Consider the following 19,011-nt stretch of genomic DNA (forward strand, 5'->3'; position numbering starts at 1 on the left):
ATGACCATATTAAATTACCTTAATTCTAGTGAATATTTCAATATTTCCTTACAGCTAATAAACATAAAATCATCGAATCATAGAATCATTAAACTCAGAAAAGACCTCCAAGATCGTTGTGTTTAACCTTTGCCAAACACCACCATGTCAACTAGATCAAAGCACTAAGTGCCATGTCTATTCATTTCTTGAACACTTCCTGAGATGGTGACTCCATCACCTCGCTGGGCGGTCTGTTCCAATGCTTAGCCACCCCTTCCATGAAAAAATTCTTCTTGATGTTCAACCTAAACTTCCCCTGGCACAGCTTAAGGCCGTTTCCTCTCGTACTGTCACTTGTTGCATGGGAGAAGAAGCAGACCCCAAACTTGCTACAACCTCTTTCCTGGTAGTTTTAGAGAGGGATAAGTCTCCCCAAGACTCCTTTTCTTCAGACTAAACAACCTCGGATCTCTCAGCTCCTCCTCATAGGACCTGCTCTCTAGAGCCTTCACCAACTTTGTTACCCTTCTCTGGACTTGCTCCAGCATCTCAATGTCTTTCTGGTAGTGAGTGGCACAGAACTGAACACAGGACTCGATCATTCTGTCCGTTCAATTTTTTAAACACTTTAAATGACACTAGCCTTTAATTTATCTGTATAGTTCCAAACAGATTCTATCAATTATATGCCACACAAAATGTGGCTACAATATTTATTATTAAGATAAGTTGTATTCTTAAGAATTTTCTAAATTCTTGTATCTGCAGCTCCTGAAATCCCTTCAGAATTTAGTAGTGATGCACAGAAGTGATACATTAGCTACTAATGGATTTGATAAACCATCTCATCAATCTTTTCCTTCAACTTCTAAAATACCAACAGAATATCTGTATGCAGATTAAGCTTTAATATCCTTTGTCCCTGTTAGAGCATCTAATGATCTAGACAAGATGCATTCAAGCTGAACAAGAGAAACTTCATGGTACTTAATGTGTCTGTCCTGTTTCATGCATAACACTTCCATTAATCCGTGGACATGGATGTGATGAATGCAGTCTTGCAAGGATTTTGCAAATTCTTTAATGATGCAATAGATCCACAGTCTGTAATAGAATAACTCATACAAGCAGAGAACAGTCAAGAAGTCGAGACTGGTGTTATTATTTAGACAACAAAGTAGCAAAACTAAGAAAGAACATTACCCTTTTTTGTGACACTTCTATCTTTTATACAAATACAATACAGAACTGTTCAAACTTCATTGTTAACCCCTAAAAATGCCTTATTTTTTGTAAGATTACTAGGAGATAATGGAATGGATTTCACTTTGTTAAAGGCCAGATAAATAAGGGAGATATAAGTGTGATTCTGTCCAGTAGGAAACTGACTTAATTTTAATTTTTCCTTATTCTATATTAGTCAAGAAGGTTTTGAGATTTAAAGTTTTATTTTCCTGAGGCAAATATAATTTTTTTAATGTAGTATCAATTTAAAAAGTTTTCAGCCGTGGTAGCTGAACATTGTATAATCTTTTATAATAACTTTTCTCACTTCTGAAGCTTCGTACTTCTTTTCTTGCCTTATGCATTTCCTTTCAGTGCCCTGTGGTGGTATTTTAACAAAGCGCAAAGGGACCATTTTGTCTCCTGGTTACCCTGAGCCTTATGACAACAATCTGAATTGTGTGTGGAAGATCACAGTACCAGAGGGAGCTGGGATTCAAGTGAGTATACTTGCTATTTGCTTGTTATCATCATAATTAGAACTGCTTTTCCTGATGCACGAGGATGAAAAGATTGTTTATTCACAAATTTTTCAATGTCTTTAACAATTCTTAAAATGGAATTTATTGCACATCTTTTTATTTACACAATGATTAAAAGTTAAAAGATTTTTAACTTTTTACTTAGAAGACAGTAACCATAATTTTAAAATGTGTTGTTTCAATAGATCAGTGACTTCTTGTAAGCCAAAGGAAATAAAGAGCCTTCCTATGAATTCTTTTTTGCTCTTCCAGAATTGATATATCTCCTTTAACAGAGTGAAATTAAGTAAGCTGCTTCTGTGCACAAGAACTTCATTGAACACATAGTAGGAAAGTATCCATTAAGCTAAGTCATGCATATCTCACTCTAAAGAGTTCATTAAAGAAACTGACAGAAATCTGCTTATTGGAAAGGCAGCTGAGGTTAATAAATTAGGACTTTTAAGAATTATCTGAACAAATTCCTAGCAAAATGCTACTCAAAAAACCTTGATAGCAAGATGCCGCTCCTCAGCTCAAAATATAACTATTGTAGTGTCCTGGTTCTGGCCAAGACAGAGGTAATTTTTTGCAGCAGCTGTGAGGGAGCAGAGCCTGATCTGTGTGGGCATGCCTAGGAGGTTATTTGATACCACCCCACATCATTGCTGGGGGCAGGGGAAGGGACTCTCTGGCCTCTGAGAAGAGGGGTGGAGCTTCTGGTCAAAAAAATGTAGTGGAGTAGGAAACTCTTTCACCTTTGTTCATTGTCACAGAGGTCCCCGGTGAGCATTTTTGCATGTGAATCACTCTTTTGTATAGTTTTGTTGTTAATATTGTTGCTCTAACTGTTTGTTTTCTTTCTCATTGCTATTTCTGGTAAATTGTTCTTAACTCATGATCTCTACAAGGGGCTGGAGTGGAGCAGCTTGTGGTCTTTTAGTGGGAGTATTAAATTGGGGAATATCATTCCTAAACCACAGCCTGTAGCTAACAAATAAAGAACTCAGTTGCTGGAGGTAAAGATTTAATAATGAAAATCAGGAAAACCACTGTTGATAGTTTATTAAAGATTTTTAGTAAATTACATCACAGAGTTTTTAAAGTATTCTGCTGTGTCAGGAAAAGTTTCAAAAATAATATGAGTTTATTCTTTGCTTCTTCATAAGCATTCAGAAAAATCTATATATTTTTGTTTTAAATAACTAAAAAAAGCTTTAAAAAAATTTAAAAATATAAAACTGTGGAAGAAAACAGAAATCATCACAAATACAACCTAAGTCTATACATGATAATATTTAAGAGTTTAAGTTTCCAAGCTACCAATGTCCATTAACAATCATAAGCTAAATCGGTTTTGAGATTGATTTTGAGGAATACTAATTGATTTAAGCAGTTGACTACCTTAGCAGACAGGATAATTTTTTCTGTGCATTTCTTATACTAGGAGGATAGCTTAGAGGATTTAAATTAGGCATTAATTCAGCATCGTGCCTATGGCCATCAGTGTTGTTTTTTAGAAGTGCTTATCTCTTATCACAGACTGCATTAGGTGATTAAATTACTAACTTTTATTTTAAGTAAGGTGTCTAATTTTCATGATATTCTTTTGCTCCAGAGTCATAATTAAAAAATATATATTTATTGTTTCCATTTGTTCTAGTTCTCCCGAGTTTTTTTGACGAGTTAGCAAATACCTTCCTTCATTTGGATTATCAGTTAGAGAAGAAGTAATTCTTTTATACTTGTGTAAAAGTAGTGACAGCAGGGCAGTTTCTTGGCCCTACCCGTATTATTGTAATTAGATCTGTAGAATGTTTAACATTGTTACTGAAGCAGGGCTGTCCTGAAGTGTGATATTTGTGCTTGATCCTTCCAATAGTGTTTGACTGTCAGAAAGACAATGTCAGAAAGATAATGAACCTGATATAATAAACTGAATACAGCTGATACAGGGGCAGTAAGACTGAGTATACATCAGAAGCCATCATACTATTCTTGCTATGTTATTTTTCAGAACTTAGCTTTGCTTTCTATCTACTAATAACATAAAAAATGGCAACAGAATTGTTTTGGGTTTGGTTTTTTTTACTGCATGGGAAAGAAAAAAAATGGATATAGATATATAAAAATGTAATTATTACTGTCAAAATCAGTTACTTCTGACCACATTTGAAAACTTGGGTGACTGATTTCTTCCAACCTGAGAATGCATGCAAGTGCAGATATTCAAGATACTGTGATAGATAATGCTTTTTTGTTATGTAAATGTGTAAAATATCTGGACATTTTTCCTGACTGATATTATTTCCTCAAAGTAACAAAGGCACTTTCTCATCTATAAAGGAGATAAAATAATATGTCCTTAACACGTATTCTTCTGTGAAATTTGGATATGGCATTTTAGACTACTTAGGTGGAACAGCTCTCTGTGTGTATGATTTCTTTGTTGAATTTACCGAAATATTGTGGTCAGATGTAAATGCTGAGCTGTCCCATATCAAATAAAAAAGCAGACAGTTAAAAGCATATTTAGGTAAATATAAAGTGTGCACCAAAAGCTTCCCTTTGGGCACGTAACTTAAATACCTTATATCAGGAAATTAATTCAACCATAGTTCCTTCTAAGGTTAGGAAAGAAAGCCATTTTGAGTAGATAATTCAAAAAAACTAATACAGACTGACTGCAATCACTGCCCTGAAGGGATGTCTGCCTATTTATTGACCATGTTAGGGCAACTGCTAGTTAGGGCAACTAGCTTCAGTTTCACTAAAACATGTTTTGAATTAGGTGTTTTATGATCAATATAAAAACTATAGTTAGCATCAATTTGTCCCTGAAAACATGTCCCTAAATGCCAGATAATTTGAAATTTGTTCTGAAGGTTTCCTATGTGCCTGTGATCCCCATTCTGTACCTCCTCAGAAATATTCTGACAGAGACAACACCTATAAGTTTCATTCTAAATCCCTTGTAAACCAAACAGACAAGTATCAAAATTTTCTGGGAGACCAGACCCAGTGGGCATCCTCCACGTATCTGAAACATGCCAACAGTAAGGGTCTCTCCAATGCTTCACTTTAAAAAAAAAGAAAAAAATTCTTTGCCTGTAGTACATGACCAATTCCTACAAAAAAGAACAGTATTTAAGGCCCCCATCCAAGAAATAGGTAGCCAAATTAAACATTCCTTTTATGTAGAAGGCCCAAGTCATATATTTCACATAAAAAAATAACTTCATTACTTAGTTTTACTGGAACTGCTGCTTATTTCTTCCACCGAAGCTATTCCATTTTGAGGAAAAAAAAAAAAGGAAGAATAATTGAGGCAGAAGAAATATAATTTCTAACTTAATGATGAAGGTACTAATTTCTGAGAGTGGCTGAGGTTTCATCGTGCTTTTGTCACTCTTTAAAAGCTTTTCAGTTAACAGTTTCACTAAAAAAGTAAAAAACCACCAGACTCTTTCCCCTCCAGGAGAGGAACCTAGTATTTCTCTACTTTGTGAGGTGTAATTTCACTATATGAGAACAAATATATCTTCCTTCTTGAAGTCTTACCACTTTGCATGTCCTTATGAGAGGAAGCATATTGACACCTTGTCAGGTGAAAAGGAGCAGAAATGAAGAATTTTCTGTCCTACTTGTATTAATATATTTTTTTGTCTGTTAGTGTCCCCCTCCTGGGAGTTCAAAGCCTTTAAAGTCTGTCAGCATCTCCTTAGGGGTAGACCCTTTGTTTGACAGATTCACTGAGATGGACGGGACTTTTGATACCCTATTTCTGGGGACTAGACTTAATAGCAATAGAGAACCTTCTCAGCAAGTTTCTCCTATGAGTTATTCTGCTGTCGATGAGCCTGCTAACACTGAAAAAAAAACCAACAAAAAATGGACTAACTCTTAGCAGCTCATGAAATAACTTTTATTAATACAAATCTGTGACAACTTATAGGGTTCACGAGATCAGTGATAACATTTAACTGCAAAATTCCACTTAACTAATAAAACCTCAAACCAGAAGCGTGCTCCCCAAAAACAACACAACTCCCTAAGAAGTAGTAGATCACTATAACACCTCAATATAAAACTCAAGCAATCCACCTCCATGACAGACCAATTTACAAAGACTAGTAAAAAATCTAAACACACTCACTAACATAAAGCAAAAAGGAAAGAATATTGCCGCTTCTCACTAGCACAAACTTTAACTCACTAAGACCAAGAAATAAACACTTTAGGGCAAACCACGTACAATGAGTCAGAATACATGATCTAAAGCAATAAAGCACAGTAGTCTATAAGGTATAGGGCAAAGTAAAATTGGTAAGGCAGGGTAAAATTAGTATCTATAAGATAAAGGTCGAATATTGAAGTAAAGGTAAAGGGGAAAGCAAAAAAAGCAAAGTACAGTTAGTCTGTAAGGTAAAGATAAAATATATATAAGGCAAGGTATAAGGAAATAAAGTACAATTAGTAAAAAAGCAAATTACACTTAGTCTATGAGGAAGCAAAGTACAATTAGTAAAGGTGAAAGCAAAGTAAAATATAAAAACGATTGCTCACCCTGCAGCATCCTGAGAAGTGGAAGGAGAAAAGGTAGCTACTCAGTTACCCCCTCAGAAATGACGGAAATTCTCCCCTATTTTTGCTCATGTCTGATCTCTTTTCATACTTGTTTTTCTTAGGCAGTTTGAGTGATTATAGTCAATAAACTAATTTTTGGGGTGATAGACAGATGACATAGGCCTAAGGGTCTGCTTCCTGAGTTCCTATCAGGTAGGATGTTTGTGAAGAAAGGCCATGCAATCTCCATACCATTCCATCCTTTGTTGATCCTATCAATCTGTTGCTAGGAAGTCTCACCCAGGTACTAGGGTCTTTCCGGAGGCCATCAGGAGTCTCTTTGTCCTTTTTAGTGTAGCCTTATCACCTTACAGTGGGTTTCTCAGAATATCCCTTCCAGGTGCTGGGGGTCTTTCCAATAAGCGCTGAGGACTGTCATTGTGGCCTTAAATTGGTCTATCACTTTACAAACCTCTGGAAGAAATGAAGTGACTATTCTGCCTTTTGTTTGTAGCATTCTAGTGACTGCTCCTCCTCAGGGGATGAGTCAGTGATGAAGGTAACCAAACACAGCAGGTTGCTCTTACCTGGAGCAGATGAAGAAGCATGCATCAGGATAGGACTGGTTTATTCGTGGATAAACTACAGAGAAACTAAAAGTGCAGGAATTGAAGATATCATGTTTTGTCTTCTCCTCAATGTCCTCCGAACGAGGAAATCATATTCTAAACCCATGTGATTTTCACAGTTGTCTGACACTTGTCACATGATTTACAGTTTGAATTGGCAATCAAATTAAAAAAAAGCTGTCTTTTTATTCACTTAATGGTGATTTTCCATTCTCCTTGATGAGGAGAGCAAGACAGCTTTTCATGACTGAGAGCAACAGAGGCTACAATTTAGAGTCTTCGAGCTTGAATGCAGAGAGGAAGTTTGTGTTCTTTACCTCACATTTTTCTTCATAGGTGCAAGTGGTGAGTTTTGCCACAGAACACAACTGGGATTCCTTAGACTTCTACGATGGTGCTGACAACAATGCTCCAAGGCTTGGAAGTTATTCAGGTGACTGAGAAGATTTTACAATAAGTGGTTCATAGATTCAACTCTTTATTGTAAACACACAGCTCTTTCTGGTTCTTGTGTGTGTGTGTAAGTGTGCACAAGCACAATGTGTGTGTTTGCTTCTCCTGTAATTTGCTATAGGTAATATTTCTCTTTTAATCAGTCATCACTTAGCAGACTTTCATAGAGCTATATATTTAAAAATGTTAGAAAGGAAATAACATCAGAGACTCCCACACTAGATCTCTATTAATCTATTTTTTTCCCAGTCATATAGTAGGGTCCAAAAACACAAACCTCAAAAATAGGTTTCTCTTGAAATTTGACATGACAAAAGGATGCATTGTTTATCCTTATTTTAGATAAAGGAGACAGTTCTGTTTGCCTTACTTTTTCTTGTTTTCTTTTGTTTTTCTTCATTGTACTTCATACAGGTATATGGTATGAGATCAGAGATGATAATATTGTCTTGTGCTGAAACACAAATAAATATTCACATTTCTAAGAACAGTCCTACAACATATTTTCAGAGCTGCTTGATATATGTGACCGTTATGTTTAAAATTATTCCTGTTACAGGATTTGCTCTTACTTTTAAGAAAACCCTAGTGAATATTTCTCCTTTCGTGGATAAAAGCATGTAATATAAATTTATAGTAGACTTTACTTGTCTACAGTTCATGTCTCTGATATTGTGGTGCACTGAAAATGTAATAAAAGTTTTATGTGGACAGGTGTTTGATAGCATCCATGATGACAAAATGTTGTGGAATTGGTTATGTGACCTATCTCTCTCCCTTCTATCCTCTCCCACCTCTTTTCCCCACTTTTCCTCTCCTTCACTCTATACACATACATACACTTATGTATGTATTTATTTTGGTTTCTGTGCATTTCAATAATGTTTTGAATTCTCTTTTCAGGAACAACCATACCTCCACTTCTAAACAGTACATCAAATAATCTGTACCTAAATTTTCAGTCTGATATCAGTGTTTCAGCTGCTGGATTTCACCTTGAGTATACAGGTAATTCAGAAATATCCAATTAATAAAGAGTGCTTGCTGGTTGTATCTAAACTATATGAAATAGGAATATTTAGGACTATTGCACAAAATGAGCTTTCTTTCTGAACGACTTTGTCTCAGCTGACTGACAGGAATTCTGGCAATCACTAATAGTTTGTTGCAGATTTGTGGGTTTGGGGTTTTTTTTTTCCTTCCCAGCTGTGCAGTTCCCTCTGCTTGTATTCATTCTGGTGTCTGATCTGCATAATTGTGTCATGGTTATTTCTTGTCAGTTTTACTGTATGCAAATCCCGTGCTCTGGTTGTCTGATTAGCCAGCTGGAGAACACAGCCTTGCAAAATTGCTACCTGATCACTTGTCTATAACTAAACATTAATTATAGGTAGAATTATCCTGCCATTTCCTTGAAATGCAGGTACTCTCTCAGCTACTTACAACTTCGGGTGGGGAAAAAAAGCAGGAAGTTATGAAAATGAAATAAAATAAGACCAAATGTAGTAAAAGTGAAAATGCACCTTTGTGTTCCTATATGTCCAAATAATATGTGTAGTGTACTATCTGTGTGCAATTTTCACCTCTAAAAAAAAGAAAAAATTCACAGTATACTATTTATAGTATTGGTCCATGCTGAGAACAATAACCAAACATGCATGTATGGATTTATGCAGAGGTGTATGTGTATGAATCTGTACAAAAGTAATGTTTTCTGTGTGAATGTTTAAACCCAAAGTATATGTTGAAAATTTCTGATTCAGGAAATAATATTGATGTCCCTCAGTGGATACCAAATTAACCAGTAGCTCAATGAAATATGCTATTCTACAAGATAAATGAAAAGTAACTTTTCATAGAATCACACAGAATCACAGAATCAACCAGGTTGGAGAAGACCTCTGAGATCATTGCGACCAACCATTGACCTAACACCACCTTGTCTACTAGACCATGTGGATGTGCCGCATCCAGTCTCTTCTTAAATACCTCCAGGGACGGTGAATCCACCACCTCCATGGGCAGCCCATTCCATTGCCAAATGACTCTCTCTGTAAAACATTCTTCCTAATGACTAAACCTTCCTGAGGTTAAGACTCTGCCCTCTTGTCCTACTGCTGGTTACCTGGGAGAAGAGACCAACGCCCACCTGGCTACAACCTCCCTTAGGGAGTTGAAGAGAGTGATGAGGTCTCCCCTGAGCCTCCTCTTCTCCAGGCTAAACAGCCCCAGCTCCCTCAGCTGCTCCTTGTAGGACCTGTGCTCCAGTCCCTTTACCAGGCTCGCTGACTGCCTTTGGACCTGCTCCAGCACCTCAATGTCCTTCCTAAATTGAGGGGCCCAGAACTGGACACAGCACTCGGGGTGCGGCCTCACCAGTGCCAAGTACAGAGGCAGAATCATTGCCCTGGTCCTGCTGGTCACACTGTTCCTGATCCAGACCAGGATGCCACCTGGGCACACTGCTGACTCATGTTCAGCTTCCTGTCAATCCAAACTCTCAGCTTCCTTTCTGCCTGGCTACTCTCCAGCCACTCTGTCCCCAGCCTGTAGCGCTGCAGGGGGTTGTTGTGGCCAAAGTTCAGGACCCGGCACTTGGCCTTGTTGAACCTCATCCCATTGGAATCAGCCCACCTATCCAGCCTGTCCAGGTCCCTCTGCAGGGCCCTCCTGCCTTCCAGCAGATCAACACTCCCCCGCAAACTTGGTATCATTTGCAAATTTGCTGATGGTGGACTCAATCCCCTCATTCAGATCATCAGTAAAGATATTAAACAGGATTAGGCCCAACACTGATCCCTGGGGGACATGGGTAGTGACCGGCTGCCAACTGGATGCAGCACCGTTCACCACCACTCTCTGGACCAGGCCCTCCAACCGATTCTTAATCCAGCAGAGAGTACCCCTGTCCAAGCCATGGGCTGCCAACTTTTCCAGGAGCACCTTTTTTTCTCCTTATATACCAGTTTTTCCAAAATAATATGCCACTTGCTAGTCCACAGACAACTGCCAGGACCCAAGAGCTCCCTAAAACTTATCAATACAGTGTGCTTATATACAGTGTACAGAGAAGTTCTATGTGAATCTAAACCCACATTTTACGTTTCTTAGAACGTTCTCTGCTTTTCTCAGCTATAGGTTTGGATTCTTGTCCTGAACCACAGACCCCAAGCAATGGAATCAAAATTGGAGACAGATACATGGTTGGAGATGTGGTGTCTTTCCAGTGTGATCAGGGTTATTCTCTTCAGGTAAGACAAGTTTCCAATTTCAAATTTCTTTTAATTGTTTAACGTGGTTATGTTTACATCTGTCAGTATAAAACAGACAATGAACCCTTTGCGAATTTTAAACCCATGATGAGTTTGCAGGACTGGTAGGCTTTTCTGCTAGATATTAAATTAGCAGCTATCCAAATATACACATAGAAGCTCCATCAGAAATGTATGGCTTTGTGCTTCCTCTGCATTAGTGATTATAAGTTATCATCTACTGTTGATGGCATCTTTGGTACTCATAGCTGAACCATGAAGTGTTGGCAAAATAAGTTTAATCACTTTTGAACAATTAACAATAGTTGTCTATGCGCAGGGCAGAAAAGAAAGAAAGTAAGGAGTGGGAATAAGAACAAAGGCGAAAAATTGTTTTTCTTAGTGAATCAGATAGTGTCAGTTATTTTCTTTCAGTAATATCTTTAGGATTTTTATCCAAAAAAATTATCAAATAGGGGTGTTTTTTTTCCAAGCAAATTTACTATGTCCTTGTATTAGCAAAAGTTATAACTGGGGCAATGTAGTGATTGTAAATCATCAATAGGAATATGTCTGCCTATAGGAAAGACCTGGAAAATATTTTCTAAAATTTGTACAGTTACACTGTAGAATCAGATCCCAAACTGAGTATTGTTTTCTCTTGACGCACTCTCCCCCAAAAAACCTGTGTGACTCTGCAGATTCTACAGTGTCCCCTTCCTCTAGCTCTTTGAGAGCCAAAAAGAGAGAAAATAATCACATTACCTATGCATAGCAAAAAGAACAGTTTTTAACAGGGGGAAAATAATTTGTATATAACAGCACATGATTAACGACTAATGGAGTTATTGGTGCCTTTGAAGCAAAACAGCAAAAGGAAAAGTTAACTTCCTATCTTTCTTCATGAATATCAGTCTCATCTGTAACACGTTGATGAGTGTCAGACAACTAAATGAGGTTTTAAAAATGCTAATCATTTCAAATATGTCTTTTACATAATTCTCTGAAGACCTAAATACTAAGTTCATGTGTTCTGCATCAAAAATAGAAATTGAATTATACTTTTTGACAACAAAAAACCAAACCAACCTGCAGTTTATGTATAGTGATAGAAGCTAAATACACTTGTCTGCTTCCAGATTTCAGCTGCCATTTGGATTTGGAACCTGTATCACAGTTTCCCCTTCAAGATAGAATTCCTGGTCATGCCTGTAGATTTCTAGCATTCCAAGAATAACTGAAATAAATGTTCTGTGATTGCAGCTCTGATAATGACTATTGAAATTTATTTCTTATGTTGCCTGATTTTTACTGGTCATTCTTGGGAAGAATCTGATGGATTTTTTTTATTCTCTGCTTTAATTCCACACTTAAATACAAGTTTGTGAGCGGATAAGCCACAGTAAATGGGTGAAATAAAGAAAATAGACTGTGCAAACACCCATGTAAAGCTTCTTCCCTACATATTGTTTTTCTGGCTTGTACAGTGTGACTATATGGTGTTGGAAGATATCCCAAGGACAGTTTTCTCTTAAGATTTTCTATTTTTTTTTACTGTCACTGGAAGACAATTACAATTATATGAGTCTGATGAACAACACAGATGGTGTCCCTATTACAATTTAAGATGTAAAGTCAACGGTGTATAATTTATATAGTTTGTGTCTTTTATCATGTTCAACAAATAAAGCAAATCAATACTATATAAATATTGCTTCAGTTAGACCTTCAGTTTCCAGACCCTTGGTTTATACTGAAGTGTGTACAGAGGCCAGCTGGATATTGCTATACTTTTAGAAATAATATAAATGGCATAGACTCAATTATCTAGTGGACTTACAGTCACAGTCTTCTCTGTTATATTGAAGGTATGAAACAACTCACAGTGTACAGTTATTGTTATACTTTTGGGTTTATATATTTTGATGATGTATTAAATGATACATTATTTTTGTTGAGATATTAATGTTGTGCTGTATGCTGTATATTTTTATATGAATTAGCACATATTGTGTCATTTTAGGGACATTCACATATCACTTGTATGCCTGGACCAGTAAGAAGATGGAATTATCCAATTCCAATATGTTTAGGTATGTTCAGTTTACATAATGTTTCTTAAATATGCCAGAATGAGAAAACCAGAGAACACAAAATAGATACATGTAGGGGAAAGAACAGGGAAAACTGAAATAATTAAATATGAAAATGGTCAAATTAAACTAAAGGTTATCAAAGGTTATCTCAAACTTATATTGGCAAATCTTTTCTGAAATGTCCAAGTAGGAAAAGAAAGAAGTATGTTGTCCCTTTCAATCCAAACTGTTCTATGGTATGATTCTATATGTTTAGCCAGAATCTATCATCAATTCATTATCAGAATTGAGACTTCCAGAGACCCTCAAAAGCATAGGTAATTTATTTAGGACTCATTTCCCCAGAAAAATGATGGCTATTGTAGTAGATACTAAAATAGAAATAACATTGCATTTTCATCTCTAATGGGTTCAACATAGGCATGTCACATTATTTGTCAAGTTATATTATATACATGTCCATATTAATATTACTGAAAAAAGCACTGAAAACCTGCCATAAATGGAAATGAAAAATCTGAAGTGTATTTAAATGTACTCTCTTTGCATGAGGAATAAATGTGAGGAATTTAAAACTTCTAGTTGTATTCTCTTTCACTGCATAGAAATGCCTTTTTGTTTGGGTTCCCTAACACTAAAAGTTATCACTATTTTTAGCCTTGAATGTATGGAAAACAGGATCCTGCTCATTAAAGATTTTCTACTTTGCTTTTCTTGAAGACAGATTATATATCCTCTAGAGCAGCCTCAGATAATCCTGTTCTTAATCCTGTGGGGTGTTAAAAACCTCCTATGAGGTACTGAGCTCCCTCAGTTTAGAATTTATAAATATTCAACAAGATTGAGATATTTGTAAGAATTTTTTCAGGAGTTAGTCTTCAGTTTCTGTCATTAAGCATTAACATATGGTTAGGAAGTCTGATATTATAATTGCACTACTCCTGGTAAATTCTGAAGACAAAGAAATTGTGCCGAAATTTTAGGAAGTTTTCTTCCCCTTTACTTTCCTTCTTTTTTGCAAGTAATGATTTTTACTTGTGTTTCAAATGATGTAGCAACTTTTACATGGACAAAGCTGTTAAACAAAAATTCTGTTTATCATAATTAACACCTTTAAAGGTAATGTGGAAATCTAAGTTACTTTATTCACTGATGTCATGCCGTAAAAAAAATATGGATTTAGTTTGATTTCTGGAAGTATGTGTGTGTGTACCTTTTCTAAGTCTGTTCATTTTATCTCATTTTTAGAACAGTAGGATACAGATGCAGTTTTTAAAGGGCCTCTTCAAACACTTTGAGTACAGAGTCTTTAAATTAAGTTGTTATATTATTCATATGCTCCTTTACAAACTGATGTCTCAGTGCTGCTATGAGCTGATCTGTACCTCTTGCCTGTCACAAAGACAGTTCACGCAGAGTGCAGAGTAAACATTAGGACAGTGAAACTTGTGAAGGGTCTGGAGCACAAGTCATATAAGGAGAGGCTGAGGGAGCAGGGGTTGTTTAGCCCTGGAGAAGAGAAGGGTCAGGAGGAGGCATTTCAGATAATTTCTGGCTGCCCAGGATGGTGCTGGAGTCACCATCCCTGTAGGTGTTCAAGAAGTGACTGGACATAGCACTTAGTGCTATGGTCTAGTTGACAATGTAGTGATCAGTCAGAGGTCGGACTAAATGATCTTGGAGGTCTTTTCCAGCCAAAATGATTCTATTCTCTTGTCAGGTGCACATGTTCCCTAAGTTAAAACCTAGTCAATTCAGATACCTGTTTTTAAAGTACCTACTTGTAAATTACTTTCTTATAGATATTTAGTGGTAAAGGAATATTTGTACGTTTTTTGAAATATAAACCTAGCTATTATTATATTATTAATGTGATGAGGATCTTCAATGCTCTGGATTAGTTTTTAACTCATTTCACTCCTCTGAAAAAGGTCTTTGCTTTTTTTTTCAGCACAATGTGGTGGTGGCATGTCAGACTTCAGTGGAGTGATCCTCAGCCCTGGGTTTCCTGGCAACTATCCTAGTAGTTTGGATTGCACATGGACAATAAAGCTGCCTATTGGGTTTGGTATGTGTTCCTTCATAGATTAAAATTGGTCAGGCTTTTTTATGAGTTCAAAACACTGAACATAGATTTTAAAATATTGTTAATCTTTATCCTATCAAAAACCAAAATTAATTATAATTCATTTAAAGAAGTTATCAAAGCCTTAAAAGAAAGATATAGAATAGAAAAGCTACAAGGTTCTTGTTGTTTTTCATTTAACATGTGCCATAATTTTCTGATAAAGACAAAATTGTTTATTAGAATTAAGCACAATTTTCTAACTTAACAGGATTGATTTCTTTTTGGGAAGTCATAAACCCAACAAAAATAAATAGCTATCATGAATATTTCAAAGCAAGTCAGTATCACTTTAGAAGTTAAAGCTACATTTGAATTAATTATCATTTGCATATCCTAGGTGAATATCACAGCAGTACAAAAATGTTCCTTGAAAGGAACTCCAGAAGCCTCCCACTCAAGGTTGTCAAGCTTCCCACTCAGAGTAAAATTGTTGGTAACACTTAATCAAGGCCACTACAACAGGCAGAACCTTCTAATTGGGGCTGCTACTCACCTATTCAATACCCAGCCTGTAATTACATGTAAGAATGTTGTGCTCCAGATGTAGAACCTTGCACCTTTCCTTGTGCATGCCTTTAAGAAGGGTTTGTTTACTCCATTCTGAAGTTTTTCAGTGTTCATTGAACAGAAATTGTGCCATTTAGTACATCATCCATGCCCCCTAGTTTTGTATCCTCCACATATTTGTTGAGAATGCATTCTCATTTTCTAGGTCTCTCCTGAAGACATAGAACAGTGTAATTTCCCGTAGATATCTGTGGAATATTGTGCTTGTTACTGGTTGCCAACTACTGAATGGCTAATTGTCACCCTTGGAGCCTCAAAGTTATGTTAATATTTAACATACTTCCTTTCCATTCATCAAATTCATGTTTGTTGAGCTTCCAGATGAGAATGCTATAGACTGAGTCAAAACCCATAGCAGAGTGAAAGTATATTATATCCACCACTCTGCCTTCATCAGTTTAATAATAGAAGGAAATAATGGTTGATTGACTGTTATTTTCTTTTAGCAAATCCATGTTGACTGCTCCTGAGTCCCTTTCTTGTCTTTTATGTGTTTGGAAATTGTCTCCAATTAAACAAGTTCCATAATCTTCCCAAGGACTGCAGTGAACCTGTCATTGCCCTTGCCTAGGTCCTCCTTCTTGTCTTAAAGGTGGATATATTTTCAGGCTTTTTTGAGTCACCAGAACTTCTCCTATTCACTATGATTTTGTAAGGGAATTATCAGCATTTTAATTACACTACCTAAACCCTTGAGCAACTTTGGGTGGATCTTGTCTATATTTTATTGTGAAATCTTTGTTCAAAGCTAGCCAGTGCAGTTGTCCTATCTAATTTTTTAACACTTGTGGAACTTTTTTAGGAGTATGTGCACTTGTATTTTTTTCTTTATATGCTAGTTGAATGGCATGCTGGTTTTTTTAGACATGCCTCACTGTCTTCTATTTCATACTTGCCATCTTCTGTCATATTCATTTCTGGGTCTTCCAGAGTAAGTGAGTGTGACATCCCAAACAGTGTTCCTTCTGCATGTGTTCAGATTTTTTCTCTTCTCTTTTTAAAATCAATTTTGTGATATTTTTGGTTAGAAATCCTATGAGCTTTGTTCGCTTATTATTTAAATGAAAGACAATTGTTCTGCACGGGTTCCCACAGAATCTATCTGTGGGAAATAAATTATATTAGAATATAGAATTATTAGAATTAGAATATTAGAACACAATTTGTATGTTTGCATTTTGTTCAAAAGACCAGTCAATAATTGATTTTTTTTTGTATTATCATTTTATAGAAATAACATCGACACTTTAACTCTGCCACTACCTGAATTTCTAGACAGCCTGGTGGGACAGTTTCTAGTGTTTCATCATGAGTCACAATACTGTCTAGAGTCTTCAGATTCCAAGTAGATTCCTGCTCACTGAGTTATCACAAAAAAAAAAAAACAAAAGCAAAACAAAACAAAAAAACAACATTAGTAGATACATCCTCCCTGGGTCAAATCTTCAGGAGAAAAGAATATTCAGAGCTATTAGGGAACAGGAGTCAGATGGTTCCGAAGACAATTGCTAATAAAGAAAAAAATAATAAAAATCTGGAATATTGATTAAATTTCACATTTCATAAAATGGTGTGTTCAACTGCATTTAGAACCTGCTGTCTTTTTATCTTTTTATGTTGCTTTCTGCCTCTTGGCTCACTTTGCTGCTGTCCTATCTCTTTTCCAATACTGACTCCTAACTACAATCCCTTTTTTTGCTTACATTCTCCCAGGCATATATTTCCAATAATTCTAATTTGACTCTTCAGACTTCTATTTAAACTTTTTGTTATTAACATACTATTTAGTTTGACTTCCATTAGGCAGGAAATTCAACTGTTCAAGTTTTGGAAACAGTTTCTTTGATAAATAAGTTTAGCTTCGCCAAAATCAATAGTTCTGAACTGCTTTGTCCTAACTGAAGTTTATTCACTGGATTTATCAACTGTTTTCCAGTTCATGTATAGGAAAATAAAATGCTCCTTTTTCTAGGAGAAAATTAAAACTGCACAGATTGAACAAGTGCTTGACATTTTTGACCTTTTCTAAATGGGATGTGATTAAAACAGGATTGAAAATTAAAGTAAAATTTCATTTAAAAAAAAAAAAAAGTGACATTTGAAGAAGTGATGGCTAAAACTGTTTTTAGTGATGCTGTGATTCCAGTCCGGTGGAGGCACTTAAATCCAACTCTTCTGAGTAGTAAATAGAAAAACGCAAAAGCACCATCATGGGAAGCTTCTATAGACTTTCACTTGTTTAACTGTTTCTAAGAATATTTTTTCTCAGTTATTAATTACAGATCATAAGCTTTTTCCACTGTATGTCAGCTAATAGTGTAATCTAAACCAACTGTGTCGATGTACATATACAAATATATTTGTATATACAAATATTTTAAATGCTCTTTCTAAAGGGGTGCCCAAACTGCAAAAAAGTCAGAGAAAAAATCAGTCCAACAAGCAGAAGTCTCGGACAAATAGAGACAGGTGCTACAGGCTGAGGAAAGGATGAATACTTGGGAATACTGCTACGGTTCAGGAACTTGTAGAGAAAGATAGTAGAGTACAGAGAGCAGAATGATGGACAAAAATATATTAGACATGGTCTTGTATCAAAGAAAGTGGGTGAAAGAGGAAAAAACCTGACAGCAAGATCATAAGAGTCGGCAGTTATTAATGGCAGCTTAAACTTTGGACAAGTGTTTGGTTCACAGGATCAAATGAAAGGCCAAGCCTACAAATATCACAGAAAAAGAGAAAAGCTTGGATATAAGTTGATTTGGAAGGCTGGCAAGGTCAAAGAATGACACTTATAAGAAAAAGTTTTATTATCACATATAGGCTGTCTTCTGATAAAGAAAGATAGAGATTATCAGGTTAGTAGTAATTTAATTGTGCACCTATCTTTTTTTCTTGTAGCATATAAAATATGCCATGCTTCATAAAACCATTCACAAACTTTACATGGTATCTAGGAAGAAAACTCTAAAAGACAGTGACAAACACTATTTAGCTATTACAGTCTAGGAGTTACAAAATTATTCATTACTTTTTCGTAATTTATCTGATATTATATTTTTCCTTTCAATTTTATATGAAATCGTGTTGCTTGTCTTTGCCAGAAACACCAGTGGAGCTCAATCATCTTTCTAATGAAACTACTCCATTATCATTCTGCATTTGCACTAGTTCCTGACAAAATACAAATTCTACTTTGTTGTAATTATATAGAAATTTTTATAAACAGGAAAATGTTTAAAAGCCCTATAACTACTCAGCTGCTGAACAATTTCTTCTCCTCCTGCCACATAATCATTGTAATACTCCACCTGGTTAGGAGAGATAACATGCTAATGGATAGTAAGCTGCCTCCCTGTTCCTTACTAAACCAAATAATCAGAAATTTCTGTCACTAAGACCATCATATGCCACAGTGTGTGTATGAGAATTAAATAATTGAACTCTATGTTTAATGGGAGAGGGACTGATGAATGATGCTGAGATAACATGATTTACATTTTTTTAGTGACTTAGAAAGAAGTGTTATAAGTGCAGCCACCTCCTGCAGCCACTCCAGCTGAGGATCCTCCTGCCTCTGGATGTCAGTCTGGT

At 36.0% G+C, this 19,011-nt stretch overlaps 1 protein-coding gene across 1 annotated transcript in view; it reads left to right on the forward strand.

The window, feature by feature from the left end:
- The window catches only part of CSMD3 (CUB and Sushi multiple domains 3), a 604,389-nt gene that overhangs the window by 483,928 nt on the left and 101,450 nt on the right, over positions 1-19,011 (forward strand). The window contains exons 36-41 of the mRNA XM_008929222.3: positions 1,582-1,706; positions 7,259-7,355; positions 8,279-8,383; positions 10,508-10,626; positions 12,650-12,719; positions 14,674-14,790. Of these exons, the coding sequence (XP_008927470.2) occupies positions 1,582-1,706; positions 7,259-7,355; positions 8,279-8,383; positions 10,508-10,626; positions 12,650-12,719; positions 14,674-14,790 (633 nt within the window). The remainder of the gene's footprint in view (positions 1-1,581; positions 1,707-7,258; positions 7,356-8,278; positions 8,384-10,507; positions 10,627-12,649; positions 12,720-14,673; positions 14,791-19,011) is intronic.

This window comes from Manacus vitellinus, unplaced genomic scaffold (genome assembly GCF_001715985.3).
Source record: "Manacus vitellinus isolate BGI_N305 unplaced genomic scaffold, ASM171598v3 scaffold_1_pilon, whole genome shotgun sequence".
NCBI classification, from domain to species: domain Eukaryota; kingdom Metazoa; phylum Chordata; class Aves; order Passeriformes; family Pipridae; genus Manacus; species Manacus vitellinus.